Raw genomic sequence first — 19,548 nt, forward strand, 5'->3', positions numbered from 1 at the left:
GCCCCGCCGGGCCCCTGCGCTGGGGAGGCCCCGCCGCCGGGCACCGCCCGCCCTCCGCCCTCCCGCCAATGACGGCCGGGGCCGTCACGGCGGCGAGTCACGCGGGCGGCCGCCAAGATGGCGAAGGTGTCGGAGATGTACGACGTGACTTGGGAAGGTAACGCCGCGGCCAACCGGCGGCCTCCCGGGCCGGGCCGGGCCGGACCCGACCCACCGACCCCCGAGAGCAGGGCGGGGACGGCGGCGGTGCGCAGGCGGGGCCGAGGGGCGGCGCAGGAGGTTAGGGCCGGGGTCCGGCTGTTCTGGCAGCTGCCGGGCTCCTCGGGCCGTGGGTGGTCGGCACCAGACCTGCGGTTGCCCCCTCGGCGGTCATCCGTCCCTTCCATCGGCTGGGGGAGAGCAGGGAGGGCCTGGGCCCGTCCCCGGTGTGCGGCGGGGTGCGCTCCCCTGCGGGGGACGGCCCCCCCTTCTCTCAGAGGACAGTGTTTGGCGTTCCTTCCACCCCGGCTTCCCCCCTCCAAAATGCTAACACACAGCGCTTACAAGAAAAAATGGCCTCTTGGTTGGGTCAGCAATTAGTGTCTCAGTTCATCTTTTGGAGTGCCTGAAAATCAGCTGATACTTTCCTAAAACTTGATTATGCGTTCTGAAGTGATATAAAAGTTTTTTTTTAAATCCTGCTCCTCAGGTCTTTGTAGCTTTCATATCTGTTCAATCGTGATGATTATTTATTTTTCTTATAGCAATACTTTTTGAGGTTTACCAGACGTTGTCAGTAGTTTTTCTCACATACGTGGCACGTGTTCAAATGTGAGTTCATGCAGCCCTTGAGCCCGTTACAGTCCTCTGTCAGGAGTAAACTAATGCTTCTCTGTAATTTTGGTCATAAAGGGGGAACCTTTTGCTGGGTGGTCCAATACGTTTCAAACATTATACAGTAGAGAAGATAATGCAGAGAGAAACTGTGTGTTCTTTGGTTTTTTTTATTTATTTACTCATAATCTGTGAAGAAATAATTGAGCAATAGAATAATTCCCCAAGCATGGATTATTGGTTAGTTTGGTTTTGTAGAGTGGAGATAAGTGGAGGAATGTTGCACAGGATGTATTTTAGCAGATGACAGTAACTGACCCATCAGAAGTAGTGCCCATGCTGTCTTTCCTGCACCTTTTTCTAGAGGACTCCAAAGCAAAACAAAATGGAATTTGAAATATTCCATTTTCAGCTCAAATTACACTCAGTAAATGTTTTAGCTGGTATTGAAAAAAGAAAACACTGCTGTAACTGAATGATTAGGGATGAAAAAGAGGACATCCTGGCAAGTCTGGTTGTTTGTTTATAGGTAGTTTTGCTCTGATATTTGGTTGCATCACCGAGATGACATTATACTAATTTAGCACTTTGGGAAAAGATTGCTTGCCCGTTCTTTATATCCCCTGTGGGAAGGTATAGCGGTTGTGAAACTCAGCTTGGGTAAAAAGCAAGCAGGCCACTGTATGGGAAAGGAAGTTCTATGGAGCATTCCTAGTGTTATTGTTAATCTTTCCCAAAAGTTGCTCTAAAAACAGCTTGTGTAAACAACTTTTCAGTTTTTATTTTGGTTGAATGTTGTCATGATTTAACCCCAGCCAGCAATTAAACACCACGCAGCTGCTTGCTCGCTTCCCCTGGTGGGATGGGGGAGAGATCCATAGAATCCTTAGGGTCGGAAGTGACCTTTAATGGTCATCTAGTCCAAACCCCCTGCAAGGATCAGGGACATCTTCAACCAGATCAGGTTGCTCAGAGCCTCATCCAGCCTGGCCTTGAATGTTTCCAGGGATGGGGCCTCCACCACCTCTCTGGGCAACCTGTTCCAGTGTTCTACAACCCTCATTCTAAAAAAAATTTTCCTTATACCAAGTCTGAATCTATCTCCCTCTATTTTAAAAGCATTACCCTGTGTCCTATTACAACAGGCCCTGTTGAAGTCAGAACAGTGAAAGTGAGAAGACTAGTGGGTTGAGATAAAGACAGTTTAGTAAGTAAAGCAAAAGCCGTGCATGCAAGCAAAGCAAAACAAGGAATTCATTCACTACTTCCTTTCCGCAGGCAGGTTTTTTCCCTCCTGTTGTTCTCAGGTGTAGTGATTGGAAAGAAATGAGATTTTTCACAGGGTGGGTAGCATGCACTGTGGATACGTTCTCTCTACTTTTAGCCCTAGATTGTTTTGGCTGAAGTATTGCAGACAGAGTTGGTGTCTTTATCCTCTAATGTAAAGGTCAGGTATAGGATGGTGAAGCTTACTGCTTTTGGGCTTGGCTAATTCATACTGAGGTGAGTATCCTGCTCTTGTAAGTAACCTTCATATTCTGTTTCCAAGAGTTTTGATTGCCATTTGTGGCATTGTCCTAGGTGCATAGTTTTGCATATGAATAAGCTGAATAGGAAATTTTTGGGAACTAGTTGGGGAGTTTTGTCCTATCAACTTCTAAGTTGATACCTTCCAGTTTACATCCAAATGAAAGATTTGGACTGTAGGGGAAAACCTTGAAGATCTGCATTGGTACAAGCAGCTGTCTGTGCTTTAGAAGCACACATTCAAAAAAAATATTTTTTTTCCCCCTCTATTTTAAGAGATATAAAGTGAAAATGAACAGATTCCTGCAACAGACCATGAAAAGGCTCTTCTCAGAGAAGAAGGTTTGTTACTGTACTCCACATGTACTTCAGCAGATCCCTGGTGCAGTGAGGCTTTTCATGAATGAGGTGATCCTGGAAGCACTGTGACCTAATCCCTAGCAAAGAAGTTGAACACAGCTCTAGGAATTGAATGTAGCTCATCTTGAGTTTGTCTAAAACGCTTAGTTTCTGTGAAGCCAGGTGTACGGTTGGTATTAGTCTGAAAGGTGGTATTTATATATTCAATCCTTTCTAAGCAAGATGCTTTTTACTTACATATTGCTCCAACTGTGATTGGAGGTCAGGGAAGAAGAGTAACATGAAGCAGATGAAATACAGATTGTACCTTGCTTTGCTTTTCACTTGGGTTCTTTGGCGCAAAGATGGGAGTTTAACAGCAATTAAATTGTGTGCTAGGTGAATGCATTGCATGGGTGGTTAGGAAAGATAACTGAAAATAACTCTGATTTCCACAGTTGGAGATCTTGTCTTTATGTTTTCTTTCTTTACTTTGTCAGCAGCTGTTTCTTGAGTTTTGGAGTGTATTTTTAAACCTGTGGAACAGGAAAATCTCTCACTTAACTTCAGGATCTTGTTCAGTGGACTTAGGTGAGCCAAATGTGGCTTCAGGGTGCTGTTGTAGTAAAAGAAATACTTATATATGTGGACACGCATAATATATTTTACAGTTTATTTATTTGAAAATAAGGTGGTATGTTGCTCCTTTTTTTGCCACTGTTGCTAATTATCCTGTAAAAAAATGGCTTTGTGTTTCTTGCTTCTTTCGTATTTATAAGAATTAGAAACTATGTGGAGTGACAGGGAGCCAAGAATTGCAAGTCTGGCAAAGCAGCATGATGTTGCAATTTAGCGCCACAGTTGTAACTGGTGATGTGAGCCTCTTGCAGGAGCTGGTTAAGTCATATAGAACCTTATGGAGACTGTTCATAAATATTTAACATGGTTTCAGTGATACATTAGAGATTGATTTAGCCCATGAGTGGAAATATTTAAGAAAAAAGAAAAAGAAATATACACCTGTATAACTTCATTTTAGGAGTAGGTTTTGTAGCACACAAGTTAGCTTGCATGTGCAGAATTTTTTGGTCTGCAAATAAGCAGTCGTACTAGTCAAGAACTAACAAAATTACAAGTGGCTTTCACAGATAACTTATGTGACATATTGTCAGAATTGGACAAAATAAACTATCTTTTCTTTCTTTACTTTGCACAGAAGCCTAATAGTTTTAATGTCTCAAATCCAGCTAAAGTGAAGCAATGACTTTCAGCTAGTGATAGCCAGGCTTTCTGGAGATCTTTGAATGCTGTCATGGCAATTCTTGTTTCAGTCAACAATTCTTCTTCACTGGATATCAAAACCAAAAAGAGAAAGAGATGGCATGTTCTCTAAACTAGGTTTCTTTTAATATAAATTGAAAACAAGTGAAAATAATATTTTGGAAGATTTTGAATAGCTCATGGTGACTGTTGATTAAGTTACTTAAGTTTTCTGGATTATTAAAAATTACACCGCTTAAGTAGTGCCATACTACCAGTTTTTGTTACGTATTCATGTGAGACTTTTTTCAAGGAATTCTTTGTAATTTTTGAAAATACCACAAAATGCTTTGTTAGATGAAATTTAACAGTCTGTATATGTGAGGCCATTTTCTTGCATTGGGGAACATTATATATAAAAAAGAAAATCCCGAATGAATTTTAAAATGAACACTTCTATCTTTAGCGTCTCTAGTCTTTAGAATCCACTTTAGATGACAAAACTGGTTCCTTCCTGTGACTTAGAAACTGAATTCATATTTATTTTGTATGTAAAGACTCTAGGAAATAGAAAACAGGCTAACGTTTTATCTCTATAATAATCTGTGGACAGTTAAATGTTGGTGTGATGTTTTTGTTGTGTTCCATACTGTGTTTGCTTTTAGGTATTCCTAATTTTTGGTTGTAATCAAAGGGACAGATCAATTTACTCTGGATTTTATAGATGAATTGATGGGATTACAATAGGCAAAGGTGAGATTCTGGGATTTTAGTTGAGCCCACTTTGAAAGCTGAGTTGTTGTGGTTAAAGGCAGCATCTGCAGTGCCCAGCTGAGCTCCCTTTGCCTCTGTCTGCACCTGCAAAGTACCAGTCAGACGTCTGAGTAAGGCAGGGGGGCTGGAGACTCGCAGAGAGCAGTCACCAGGCTGTTACACTCCCTCTGTGTTTAGGTAAGGTGCGTGAACTGGTGGATTTGTGGGTTTTTTTGGTTTGATTCATGTTTTTTAAGATGAGAGTGGGTGGAACCTGGGGTATGGTCGAAGATCTGGTGTCAGTAGGAGAAGGACAATGTACAAGTGAGCTCTGGAAATAAAATGGTTATGAGGTCCCTGAGTGACTGCTGGTGGTAGCAGTTGTTATACGTCAAGGTAACAGTTTGGAACATTCAATGTATGTCTCTACTAATAGGGGTAACTGCCTTCATTTCATCAAGTGCTTTTAGATACTGAGGACTTGAAAACTATGATCCAACTAAACAATCAAAGTATAAGTAATTGTAAGAGGATTACTTCCTATCTAGTTGCTCAGGTGAAATTAACTGACACTGTAACAGACACAAAATAAAACATAGGTTATTTCTTTTGGCTTCCTGTAGACTGCTTGCATGATTTAGGGAACAACAAACACTGTGGCAAGTGTGTCTGCTGCTTTGAACTTGTAATGTTTTGATTTATGTGTGCAAAGCTTGCTAATTTAGGAGAACCTAAGACTAAAACAAATGTATCAATTACTTAGGACCAGCCTATATGCCTGACGGGAATAATTATAGTTAAAACTAGGCATTTCTTTAACTTTTTTTTTCCTAAAATCCCCGATTGCTACTGCCCAACCTTATATTACGTGCTGTATGTAGATTTGTTTCCAAGACTGAAATGATTATTGACTGACTCTTTTGATAGCTTTTGTAGTAAAAAAAAGTTGATTAAGTTTGACAACATGTTAAAAAGTAAGTTTTACTGCAGTTTTTAGCATTTTCTTTCTTCTACCTTTATTTAAAATTCATTATTTCTAAAACTAGTGAGCCTCTTGATAGATTCACATGAAAGAGAAAATTTATTTTTACTTTGTTTCTTGGTCATCAGCTGATATACTATTCTCTGTCCTGTTTTTTTTTCGATCACTATAAATACTGTACTTGGGTGATGAATGGTAGATGTGCGTTCTGTTATACATAATTCAGACACTATTCCATTTGGAATCACACTGGAATTGAAGGCATTGATAATTTCCAAGTAAATGAGTAGGTAGAAATCAGACAGCTTATTTATTTTTATAGGTTTAGCTTGTCAGCTTTTGTGAATGTTTGTGTTCTCTCTGTCTAACTTTGAATTTCCAGGGACCATCATGTGTCTAGAACCATTTAACTGTACCCATGCATATGAAATGTAACCCTGTGGTGGTTTTGGTTGAATTTCAAAATACAAAATGTAGCACAATAACAGTCTTATGAGCGATCCGAGATCACTTCAGGTAGATGGAGGAAAGTTCAGTGCTTAATTTTTACTGCAAGTTCTGTTAACCGTACGTTTTGAAGTGCAGGAAAAACTGGCAGTGTTTAGATCTATCTTTGTGTTTATTTTTCCAGCTGCTACAAAGTTTAAAAAAAATATTGGCAACGGTTTTTGTGGTACCTTCATACTAGTAAAGCCACTGTCTAATAATGTAAACTATTTTCTTAAGTTTTCTCAAAATTTGTTCTTGTGTATGGAACATCTACGTGTTTATAAATACATATGTGTGTATCAAATCACATTCTTACCAATTTCCTGATCCAGAGGATAAATGAAACCTAGCCTTGGTAGTGTTCTCTAGCTGACTTCATGAGTATGCCTACTCTCTTGGAGATCTGATCCGTAGTGAATGTACTCGTGAAACAAAAATCCTAATGCTAAAGTAAACCATCTTTTCTATTTTACCGAGATAGTGATAATTTTCATACCTTTGGGCACTTCCTTGGTGTAGAAAGCCTTCACTTCCATGTGTGCTTTTCTTATGGCTCCTTTCTATAGCAGTGTGTAGATTCTTTTTAGAGTAGAAGTTCACAGCATTTTGCTGACAATGATGAATGTGAGCAGTAATTGAGTTCTCATAGTTTTTCTAATACTTCGAGTGAAAATTTATTCACCTAGGGCAGAAATGCAATTTTAGTACAACAGTAAATGTAAAGGTGAAGGTACTTGGGAGAAATCTCTCGTGGCCTGGTTTTCCTAACCATGGGTAATGTCCATTAAATATTATTTATTGGATAACTAGGTATAAGGGTTTTTTTTACTGCATGTGTTACTGACCCAAGGGAGTGCAAACTTAGAAGTTGAATCAATTATATTGGAGCATGAGCACAGTTTGTGTGATAGAGTTTCTGTTCTCTAGTAGTTACCTAATATTAGTAGAAGTCACTTTTTTTTTAGATCTGTTGCTCTCTAAACCCATTCTTCATATGCATATTTTCAGAAATAAAATTAAAATTTCATTACTTTCTGGAAATCTCAGTGTTTTTTTTTTCCTCCTCTTTGCCTCCAGATATGCGTGATAAAATGAGGAAATGGAGGGAAGAAAACTACCGAAACAGTGAACAAATAGTGGATGTTGGAGAAGAGTTAATTAATGAATATGCATCTAAACTTGGAGATGACAGTAAGTAAACAATCATTATTTTTAAAACTTCTGTTGTCTGAATTTGTTTTCTCTTTTCAGTGTCTCATTTGTGTATCTGTGTTGCCTTTCTGTATCTCCTAATGTTGATGAAATATATGTTATTTTCTAGTCTAATAGACTGGTAGAATTCCTAGATTTTATTTCTTTCCCAAATTTGGGCTACAGTGAAAACAGATGGAAAAACTACCTACTGAAACCATTAGTTTGCTGTGTTAGTAGTTAGATCATTATGTGAAAACTTAGTGTGAAACTGTTATAGCTAGCTGTCATTTGGCTGATTTTCAGTTCTTTAACACTGTAGCAAAAGTTGAAAGGTATCTTTCTATAACAGGGAAAGCTATTCCTTGATCAAGTCAAAAATACTACAGGAATTAATATTAAGGCTGTCTTCATTATAATATTACATTTGTGATATTACAGTTGAAGATAAGTCTAAGTTTCCACTATTCATGAAATTATTATTTTCAGGGGATTTTAACTACCCTGTGCTAATTTCAGTAGACAGAAGCTTGGATATAATGTTTCTTACTAAAAGGGAATTGTTTAGGAAAATGTCACAATGCAATAGCACTCTTTACTATAAGCATAAAATAAAATAAATTGTAACTAAGTGCTGTCAAGATTGTATAAAATTGCATATTAATCACACAGGTTTTTATCTTTTTTTTAATTCTTTCTGCTTTTTTCTTTTTTTTATAATTCAGATAATTTAGTATAGACATTCTTTTATACGTTTCTCTTGTAGTTCTTATATTTTACTAACTGCTCTTACGTAGTCACAAGTGGATTTAGCAGCTTCAGTAGGACATTGTATTTAATAATAAAGTTATAGTATTTCATATTATTAACTTTGTTCAGCTTCAGTAAGTTAACTTTAATTTCAAATACCTAACTTCATACAGTGTTCCAGGAATTAACATCCACATAGTGATTTCAGAAAGACACAGTCTTCCTTTCTTGTCAGATGAGGCATCTTTCAGTATTCGATTTGGGATTCTGCAGATAGGATTTGTTTTATATCAGTGCTTTACTCTGGTTCTGTCTTGCACTCTATGAACTCTAGTTCTGTTCTGGCATTCTTTCTGTTGTAAGGAACTTGGCCACTTGCAGATGTTGTACTTTTTTGTACATAAATACATGGATAGTCTACCAAAAGTATCATGTATTGAAGACTACTTTGTGTATAGCAGTGAGTCATGAAGTTAAAACATTTGGAGATTCAGTGCCTGAAGAAGACACTGCACCATGGGGGGCTTTTGCACTGTAATTGTGAGGAACACGCTTGTTTTTAGACTGCATGGGTAGACTTGATACACCCACCTGCAAGAGAATTGTTGGAGGTTTCCTCTGCTTTAGAAGAACTTTGAGAACTAACCTTGATTTTGCTTTTTTTCTTTACTGTGTTTCTAGTAATTTAGGAGAACTGTATTTTAGTAAGAAATTGTTGAGGAGCTTGATACTCCTCTCAGATCTTACTGAAGCCTTTCTGAAACATTGTTCTTAGTAATACAAACCGAGTCATTCTTTCCTGTCAGTGGTGACTTTGTCCTACTTTTCAAGATTTTATTCTTTCATTTCTTTAAAAAATAGTTTCTACAATATGAATTTCCAATATCTTTAAACATGAGAGGCCCCTTGTTGTTTTTATTTTATGTTTTTATTTTATGTTTTTATTTTATGTTTTTATTTTGGAAGACATTTGCTTCTGTTCAGTTATGAACTATTAGGTGCACCTGATTTGACTTACATCAGTTCAAAACAATTACTACTTCTAATACCTGCATTACTTGTTTTTCTCTACCATAATCTCTCTTTTCTGCAGTTTGTGTAGCTTCACTGTTAAGTTCTTACATTCAAGAGCTCCATAGGCCTAGGTAAGAAATAATGTAGTCTGTCATTGATTTAGAGAAGTTCAACTTCAGGAAGAAGACAGCATTTGTAGGACTTCCAGCAGTGAAATGGTTAAGGGAAATTTTCTTTCTAGCCCAAATAGCTGTTCTCCAGGTCTGATCAGAAAGCAAGTCTTAATGGGGGTCTGTTTAGAGGACTGCAGCTATAATGTTAGGAAAAGCAGAGAATTAGAGCTTTTTTTGGCTTTCAAGATGTCAAAAGGTACTTAGTTACTAAAAGCAATAAAATTGCTTAAATGTTTTTTTTTTTTTTAATTAATTCCAGCAGTTTCTTAAAATATCCCTGTTTCAGTAGTGATTGATGGGAGTAGAAGGGGAAAAGCATACAGACAGAATTCATTAATCTTATTTACATTGTAGGTGTTTCCCATTATCTTAAAAAAACAGTTATCTGCATTTAATGTCTCTTTTGTGTCCAGTTTGGATAATATATGAACAGGTGATGATTGCTGCCCTGGACTGCAGTCGAGATGATTTGGCACTGGTAAGTTTTCAAGTTGACTTTTCCCTCAAACCTTAAGTTTTCTTCCTGGGTATCTCTTCCAGATAGTTCTCTGGACAGCTATAGGATATTCTGAACTCGATAGCTTGGACTTATAGAATATCTGTTGAGAAATACACTGCTGGGAAGAAACCACCTCCACCCACCTTCTCTAATGTGTAACTTCTGTTTAGACAGATCATGTCTCTTCCAATAGCCATGAAAATATTTACAGCTGCTCTGGTGTAGGCTAAATGTCAAGAATAATATTGAAGTTGCCATATTGTACAGAGAGCGTTTGTTTATTGAAAACCTCTCAAATTATATTGTTTTTTTAAATGTTTTGAGGTAAAATGTCCTATCATGCATATCATATCATATGTCATATTGGCTATCATCAAAGAAAGTCATTGACATATTGGAGCAAGTCTTCAAGAAGAAGGAGCTAGACTGCATAATGTATAAGGAAAGGCTGAGAGATCTGGATTTGTTAAGTCTTGAGAAAGTTAAGAAGATATTTTATTGCTGTCTTTGAATATGTACTAATGGAAGGTATAAAGAACATGGAGACGAATTTTTGTAGATGCGCAGCAAAAGACGAGTGTGAGAGACATAGGCTGCAGAAAGGAAATTCCAATTAGATATTAGAAAAAAGTTTTTAGCAGTGAGGTTAGTGAACACTGTGGGATGAGTGTCACAGAGAAGTTGTGGAATCTCCTTTAGAGATGCGCAGAAATCGATTGGGATATGGCCCTGCACTCACTTGGAAGCTGGCTCTGTTTTGAGTGGAGATTTGGAGCAGGTGAGCTCCAAAGGTCACTTGCAATCCAAATTATTCTGGGATTCTTGATGAAAGTATTGTTAATGGATATTTGGGTTTAGTCAATTTGAATAGAAATTTATTTGAATTATACAAATAACAGTTTAGATAAAATTAGTTTATTTGGAGCTGTAACACCTGTTCTCTAGATTAAAAACGAAAAAAACACTGAAATGAACAAAAAAAACCAAGCAAGCTTAGCTAATCCTTTAAAGGCAGCAACTGAAAAAGGCAAAGGTGTGTTTTGCAGGCAAATTTTAATAATCTTTTTATCCCTCCTTCACAGAATACTGGGGAAAAAAACCCATGAGCTTGTCTTGTGTGCTGAAAGACAGCAAGCTAGCTCTTATTCTAAGTAAAAAGAAAGGTATTTTCAAGAATCCAGGTCTTTCATGGGGATTACTCTTCCAGCGCCTTGTTTTCTGTCAGATGGTAAAATACCCCATAAAGTCTTTGAGCTTCATGTGGTGACGTCTGGGTGAAAATTAATGGTCTGTGATATACAAGGGGTCAGACTAGAGGATGTAGTTGGGAGAAGGGCAATTTGAAGGTAGGCAGAACTAGACAAGTTTATCTTGCATCCCATGTGTATATAGTAAAATGGAGTACACTGGAAAATACAGCATAACACTCTGAACTTGTCGTGAACCCACTGAACTTCCCTTTCTTTTGTTCCTCAGAAGAAAATACCGTTGTAGTAAGATGTCTGTTTAAACAAAAGCAAACAGAGTTACTGCTTGAATAAATATATTTCTGTCTTCTGATGTATATCTAAAACAGTTTTGGTCTTTATTTTCAGGAAGACTTCACAAAATTGTTGAGGGAGCCAGTGTTGAAAGATCAGTTTTGAAACACTTATTTGTTTTTAGTAACTCTGGCAGGGATTTTTAAATTTCAGTTTCTGTGCCCTCTAAAGAATATTGCTTGACATGAAGGAGTGCAACATTTTATATGCAGCTCAGAAAGGAGGCTAAAAGGATGGGGGGAAGCTTAGTTGTTCTTTTAATTTTTTTTTTTAATTTGATTGATTTATAATGAGTAGTTAATTCCAACAAGTCAACATCATATGTAGCTTTTTGCTACAGCTGTAGCCCCAAAGTAGACAAACAGCTTTGGAACTTCTGTTTTTTAGCAGTGAGCTTTTGACAGCTGTGATGCATTTTGCTTAGAGGGATAGGTCTCATCTGCTCCAAGTGAGAAGGCTGAGATTATTTTCAGAGTAATTTATCTGACTTTTGTCTTTTCTTTTTCTTTCCTCTTTTTATTGTTGTCCACTCTGTCCTACACAAAGTGACTATGGATGATGCCTGCCCCTTCTGCAATCAGCCAGTCCTTTCACCCACGTTTTAGTGAAATCACCTACTGTTGGCAGGCACTTGCAGTTTTACATACTCAAGTCCGGGTTTATATTTCTTTGCCTTTGTCAGACCTCTAAAATGAAAAACCTATGTGATTAAAAACAATCAGAAAGCAAGTTAACTGCAAATTGAAGTTTCCCATACAAATGAGATTTGCCATTGTAACTGCTGAATTTCTGAGAGAATCTCAAAAGTAGATTATTGACATAGTGCAGAAACAGTCTTCAGTAGCATAAATGATTATGAGGATTACAGGTTAAATTTAAAAAGAGGACATTCAGTGCTACCGAGTCAAGAACGTTTTGAAGATTTAGCTAGTGTAGTTTGTTCATGCGCTTTTGTTGTGATAAATGTTGCCAAAAATTGTTCGTTACTGTCTCACAACTTTTCATGTCCCTTTATTGTGTCTGATATCTTAATCTGCAGGAGTTTATTTTGGCCTTATGGCTGCTGTATTTGGTTGAATAATGATCATATACTCAGATCTAACGTGAACAGTTCTGGTCTTGTAGTCCTCCTGAACTTGAGTGCTAATTCATCAGCTTTTTTTATGTCGTCGATGGCGTTTTTCTAGATGTAAAAGTCCATCTGCAGATTGTGGAGTTTAATCTTATTACAAATGTTACAATTTTTGTCATTTAAAAATTTTATTGGAGAAAAGCAGTGCATGTTTTTATACTGAAAATCACTGTCCTTCAGGATTTCCAGATCACTGGGTGAATTTATTGTCTGCAAAAGTTCTTCTTAAAATGTAGAAGGTTATGTGTACAGAAGCTGGGGTAAAACTACTTCCCTAGAGTTTTATGTAAGTTTTCCTATCTCTTAAGAATGGTCACAGATTAGTTCAGACAGGCTGCTAAGTACATGTAGTTTTTAATGACAATTTGTTGCCCAAAGCAGCAACAGTTCATCTTGACATCACTGAAAGTGCCCTTAAACTCTTTCTGTACTAAACCTGAGTCTTGCTATGTGAAATTGTATTGAGATCTTGGTTCACTGGAAACTGAGATGATCATGATGGAAATATTCTGAGCTTACTTGAGGCTAAGCATTACTACTTTGATTTCTTTTTCCTTTCTTCTCTATTTTTTTGCATCTGTAAGAGATGTGAATGTTTCTGTTTGCTGTGCTCTAGCAACCTGTTTATTTACAGAAGAAGAGAGGGAACCTACTAACTTTTACTGATTTGTTTCTGTATTTTTCCTTTGTTCAGTGGATGTGATGAGATGGTGCAGATTATGAAGACAGGCCTCTGCTAGAAGCTTAGGTTTGAGGAACAAGTTTATAAGCTGAGTTGTATAAATAAATGCCTGGAAAAGGAGTGTTCTGTGTGAAGCTTTTAATGTGATTCAAACCACTGGTCTTTTTGAGAGCATGGGCACTGTCCTGCCTCCCACCGTAATGAGTCAGCCATGAACTTTGTAATGCTATCTAGCCACATTCGTGATATGGTTAGAGTTAGTTTGCTGGGGGAAGTTGTGACTCAGTCACTCTACCAAACATCCTTTTTTGCTAATCCAGAGAAATCTGCCTGTGATAAATTCCTTTTATCCAGCCCAGGTGTCTCATTGATTTCAGTAGTTAGAAGCTGTGCCTCTTTGGCCAGCAGGCTCTACCCAAGCCAGTGACAAACATTTTCTTTGGATTTCTAAATTTTATTTTTAAAATAAACACAGAGCATAGTATTAGCACTGTTTGTTTCATTGTGAGATATCCATTTATTAAAGAAGTATCGCGTAAGCTCTTAATGACTTTATTTTGTTTTTTACTGTCTTGTGTTATTATGAGCAACTAAGTAGACTTCAAGTTTTCACAGTGTCAGAACTATTTTAGTAGGTGAGTTTGATTTCCTAGACAAATAACTATTTCCAGGAAGGCCTGACAATCTTAACAAACTGTTTGGAAGATATTTCTTAGAGTTAGTCTTCTAACAGGCAAAGCCTGAATTTCTGAGCTCTCTTTATCAATAAATTTTATTGCTTATTTTAAAAATTGGTATTTTACTCAGAAGTGCCATTTCAGATTGTTGAATTATCAGCCAAGAGGACTTGCTTGTTTTTTTTATTCCAGCTTCTCTGTAGATAATTATATTCACAATAGGGTTTTTTTTGTTTTATTTGTGTAGTTTTGTCTTCAGGAACTAAGGCGGCAGTTCCCTGGGAGTCACAGAGTTAAACGATTAACTGGAATGCGATTTGAAGCTATGGAAAGGTAAAACCTGAATTGAAAAAAGTATACTTTCTGTCTGGAAAGGTGCTTGCTATTTCTTAAAAAGACATTCAGGCACTGTAAAAACATGGCAAACCAATGCTGAGCAGTTTTTTTATAGAAAATAATGGTGTGCATGATCATATATGTTTAGACATTTTAGTTGTATTTTTGCATGTACTGTGAATCTTCCCATAAGACTTAATAGATTAAAAAGTATAAGTCATTATACAGTCAAACACTAGGCACTTTTTTTGGTGAAGTCTGTGAGGTGTATGTTTCATCTCACAGAGCTAGAGCAGCATATGAAAATCAGTACCAACGTTTTTTTGCCTTTGTTGTTCTCCTCCTAATTCCTGCAGAATGTAGCTCTTTTCCCTTGTTTTCTGAGTGTGGATAAATCCAGTAGAACTTAAAAAGGATTAGATCTATAGAATTTGTTACAGAAACAACTCGAAAAACATATGGCATAGAATGACAGAACCTAAAAATCAGGCTTACCATTTTGAAATATCCTACAGAAGGTTTGTAACATACTAATTAAATACTTATTAACAGCTTCAAACTTTACAGCTTTCCAGGATGAATGACCTGAGGGCTCTAGGTTGACCTTTATTGTCTGCCTTTCTGCTTTGATGCGTCCTCGATATCAACATTCTGTTCTAAAACACTTGCCTTGGGTGTTGAGAAGGGCTTCCAGCGCCTTTGAATGCTAGCAAATCTGTTCCATGCCATACTTTGCATACAGAGTTGGAGAGATTTGAAGCCTGTGGGCCTTCTTGATACAAAGTAATTAGAACTTAGGAGTAAACCCTAAATGCTTTTTAAAAACAATTATTTATTTAGCAGATGTTCATCATCCGCTACCTTACTGCAAAAATAACTTTGAAAAGGTTACTTGATATAAGCCACCAATGAGTGCCCATTGCTTGAATCAAAAAGAGTGGATAACTGGACTCCACAACCACAGGAGCAGTCTCAGGGCAACTAGATGTTCCACATTTCACACTTACTTTATATCAAATACACATTCATGCAGAATTTCTGTTAAACTTAGTTCTCTCTCTGTCTTCATTTGATATATGGTAGGAGGACAGTAAGAGAATGGCAGCAGATTTCCCGCCTTCCTGAAACCTATTCAGAAGTGGAAAAGGTCATAATTCTGTTCAGGCTTATGTGACTACACTGAAGACGTTGTTGCATGTGAACAGATCTTTGTGGAAGATGGCTGCTGCAGAAACATTATGTATTGTTTCAGCAATGAAGTGCTGTTGAGCCAGTTTTCTGAAAGTGCTCATAAAAATTCTTGATAAAATATTTCTGTTAGGTTAGTTCTATACAATTGGAATATCAGGGGAGCAGAGGCGTTAACAAAAGCTGAGGTTCTGTCTTCATAGATTTTCTCCAGAAGTCAAAGAAGAAAGAGACTTCAGCTCTAGGTTGTCTTGAACAGGAAATGATCTACAGGTGCTTAAAGCCGTGCCCTGGAGAAGCCTGTCTCTCTCCACTGACTATAAATGAAGCCTGGGGAGACTTAGGCTGGGGGGATCACGTTTTCAATTGAAGAAGTGAGCTTCTTGTTAAATTCTAAGGGACTTCTAGGATCTAGAAAGGATCCTGCCTTCCCCAGCAGTAAGAGGAAACAGTGAAGAACATCGCTGTAGACTGAGACATCCTTGTAGACATTTCTAATCAAAAGAATAGTATTCTGGAACTTCACCCTGTAAAGCTGGGATTGTGGCCATCATGTTCAGTCCTGTAAAACATATTTGATAAAGTAGCAACTAACAGAGAACATGAATACAGCATTTTACAGCACACCTGCTGCAGTCTGTAGCAGTCACCGTCTACTTATTTCTGCTTTTGTGCTTCCTTTCACATTTGTTCTCATATCTTATCGTAACTGGACTGGACAGCTGAGCTATACTGACAGCAGTGCTTAGGGAGCAGTGAGAGTATGTAAACGGGTATCCAAGGTGAGAAGGGGATGTGAAGCATTAACAGCAATCAGTAGTACCTCTGAAAAACTACTTGTCAAGCTATATAAGAAGACACAAAGTGTGCCCTCGTTATGTGGTGATAGCACAACAGCTGTGAAGTCAAATGTGTTTTGAATTTAATTATTTCATTTGTCCAGTGTGGGTCACACTGGCTGAACACACAGATCTGTTTCCCAGAAGGTTAAAAATATTTATAGCAGCTTGAGTAACCTGTTTTGAGCAGAATTAATTAATAAAACCTATGTAGTGGTGGTGGAAAACATTTTCTTTCGGGATTTATAGTATAGTCTAGGCGTTAACTCTTGTGTGAATCCTACCAGTTTACTGTATGCGGCTGCTTATACTTTATAAAATCATAACAGAAGAAACTTACATGAAGTTTTAAATTACAACAGTAAAGTGAAAAGTAATTATTTTGGATGACCTTTCACATTTGAAGGTTTCTGTTTCTTGGGACAGGTGAAAGTTGGGATGTGTTGATTAGACATATGGGGTACAGAAAAAGAGGGAACAGACAGGAGAGTAAGAAATTGTGTGTAAAATATCTAAGTTGTTGCTGAAACAGTGTTCCATGAAGCAATTACCATGTATTTTTTTAACTTGTAACATAAAATACTTTTTTTTTTTTTTTAACTTGTAATGTAAAATACTGCAGTTCATATTTAGCACTCACTCAAGAGAATTTTGTACAAATATAGTTTGCTTAAGTATATTCAGTATGAAAAGTGCAGGAGGGTTAACAACTATTACAAGGATAGTTAAAAAGTCAGGAGTTCTGTCTTAGTGGAAATAAATGCAAATTATTTCTTTAAACAGGTATGATGATGCTATCCAGTTATATGATAGAATTTTGCAAGAAGATTCAACTAACACAGTAAGTTTAAAATATTTTTCTGAACTGCAGTGGTTTATTGTTTGAAATTGTGATTACTTTTTGTTGGTTTCACTGTGGAAACTGTGTTCTGTGAGACAAATGTAGGTGATCTGCAATTGTCCTTTGAAAGTCTGTAGTGTTTTTGAGTAGAATTTTGAGCACAAGATGCATAGCTGCCTGCAGTGAAGGTTGATGAATTTTATCAGTGTACAGTCCAAAGAGTTTCAGAGACACTAAATCTTCAGAGTCATGTTAAAACAAGATGGAACTCATCTACAGTGAAGCCACAAGAACACCTAGGTGTGCGTTTTGTCACTTTTTGCTGAAGCCAGTGGAAAATGGAGCACCATATTACAATGACTTCTGTGGACCACAGATCTTTGAAATGTGCATTTTTGGCAGTTGACTCTTTGACTTTTTCAGCATGGCTAATGTCATCTGAGTGGTTTGTTGGGTAGTTTTATAAAAGAAAATGATATTTTTAAATAAGTAATACGCATGCCTATTACCTAATTTGGATTTCCTCCTTAACAAAATCATAAAGATCCGTAAAATGGTAATATTTTGAAACATAAGATGTAAATATTAGAACAGCTGCATGATCGATTAGATTTCTTAAGATCTGAGAACAGAAGTGAAGTGTTGACTGTGAAGCAAAGGTTTCTTGTTGTATAACTATAGAATAGGTTGGAGAAGCTTTGCGTGTGAAGAGTGTAAGTTAAATAGAAGGTTTTGATAAATTGTCATGTGTGGATTTCTTTGTATCTTTTACCTGTTAATTATTTCCATGTACACATGTGGCTGCTGTAGGAAAATAAATATTTCAAAATTTTAAAAAAGGAACTTGCTGAGTTTGTCTTGGCACTCACTGTTCCTTATAGCAATTTCTTCTGGTTTGCTGACACATGGAGTTGCTTATATACATTAAATGTTTTGGCAAGTGCTGTGAGTGAAACATAGACATTTGTTCACACGAGTCATGTAAAAATCATACTTTGCATCAGCTGACAGTTTCAAATAGAAGCATGGAAAAAACTTTAAAAAAAAAATTGTTTTTTTTAGACACCTAGCAGATATTTTCGTTATGAAAAGTGAACTTTGAACTCAAGTTATGTAATGGATGTTTACACTTTCAGATGAGGTTTTGTTACGTGCAAAACTCTAAAATCAAGCTAACAGTAATTATTTTATTTCATTTCCTAGGATAGAATTCAAAGTACACTTTTTAAAAGGTGATCATCTCTCAATGTTTTATCTCACTATGAGCTTACTTCCTGAAAGTGACTCATTTGACAATAGAGCAATGTTAATGTTGTCATTTCAGAGATCATGTTTCATTTTTCAAAGCATGTAGGTGTTGAGTAAGAGTCTGTCCCTTCTCTAAAGAGTTTAGTGAGTGAAATATGACTCTTGTAAAAAGTACAACTTGTGTGCATTTTAATAGGATAAGAATGGGAACCTTTTCCATTCTTGTCCATTTTGGTTGAAATGAAAGCTTATTAGAGCTGTATCTGGCAGATTACTCTGTTATTAAGGTTTCATAACATTTTCCATTGTGGGTACTTTTTTTATTATTTGAAATTTAATGTAGCATCCAGTTGAAAATCTTTATACTGATGCCGAATAGTGGTTGAGTTGTTTGCAGATCTTCAGATAAAATGCTTAGCCTGTTTCTCAGAACAAAGTAAGGGGGACATTTAGATTTTTTTTTCAGTAGGGTTGGTAGAAAGGACTTGTTTGTTTGTTTTTCCTTTTAATATGTTTCATTGAGAAATCCTTATCCTGCTCTGCTTTGGAGGAAAGCCTTGGATATCAGCAGGAAAAGACCTCTTGGTAGAATGCAGCTTTTATTATACTGTGAGAAGAACACCCAAACTGGATAAGTTACAGGCATTTGAAAATCTTTGCTTCATGTTCTCAGTAGAGACTGCTGTAATTTTTATTAAATACGTCTTTTTAAAATCCCATTTGTATTGAACATGATCTATACCAGGCCATAGAGACTAAGCAGGACTTCCTTGCAGTCCCACTTGCATGGCTGTAGGGCTGTGGGAAAGGGGCAGAAAGTAGGGAGACTCCTTTCTTTCTGGAGTTGCTGGAGAAGGAAACTCTAGTGATGAGCTGGAGAAGGAAAAAAAAATTATTGAGAAGGACCTGAGTAAAAAGAGAAGGAAGTAGTACTGTGAGGACCAAAAGAGAGAGGGACAGATAATGGAAGGTTAGGTGGTTAGTTAAGAGGAGAGGTCAGGTCATATGTAGCCATGCTGCAGATGGCTTGAAGGGTGAGTAGGAGATCAGAACAGAGGGATTTGTATTAACATTAAAGTCTTGGGCTTCCCTCCTCCCCCTCAAAAAAAATAAAATTGCATTTTGCCTTGAGGCACTGTATTTTCTGCTGTCAGTAAAGAGCTTTGAGACCTACTGGTGAAATGTTTCTTATTTCCTGTAGTACCTGGTGTGTATTAGATTTGTCAGTAACTGTTTTAGCTCTAATGATAAGGCATATACCATTTGAATGCTGC

General features: G+C 37.2%; 1 protein-coding gene across 2 annotated transcripts in view; it reads left to right on the plus strand.

Annotated features, from left to right (window-relative positions):
• The window catches only part of EMC2 (ER membrane protein complex subunit 2), a 44,248-nt gene continuing 24,700 nt past the window's right edge, over positions 1-19,548 (plus strand). For both annotated transcript variants that reach the window (XR_015257730.1, XM_086741165.1), the window contains exons 1-5: positions 1-157; positions 7,241-7,354; positions 9,705-9,769; positions 14,070-14,155; positions 16,969-17,026. Coding sequence is in view for 1 of the 2 variants with exons in the window: in XM_086741165.1 (XP_086597291.1) it covers positions 118-157; positions 7,241-7,354; positions 9,705-9,769; positions 14,070-14,155; positions 16,969-17,026 (363 nt within the window). In the remaining variant the exon portion in view is untranslated. The remainder of the gene's footprint in view (positions 158-7,240; positions 7,355-9,704; positions 9,770-14,069; positions 14,156-16,968; positions 17,027-19,548) is intronic.

The sequence above is a fragment of the Chlamydotis macqueenii genome, chromosome 2 (genome assembly GCF_036417535.1).
Source record: "Chlamydotis macqueenii isolate bChlMac1 chromosome 2, bChlMac1.mat, whole genome shotgun sequence".
Classification (NCBI taxonomy): Eukaryota; Metazoa; Chordata; class Aves; order Otidiformes; family Otididae; genus Chlamydotis; species Chlamydotis macqueenii.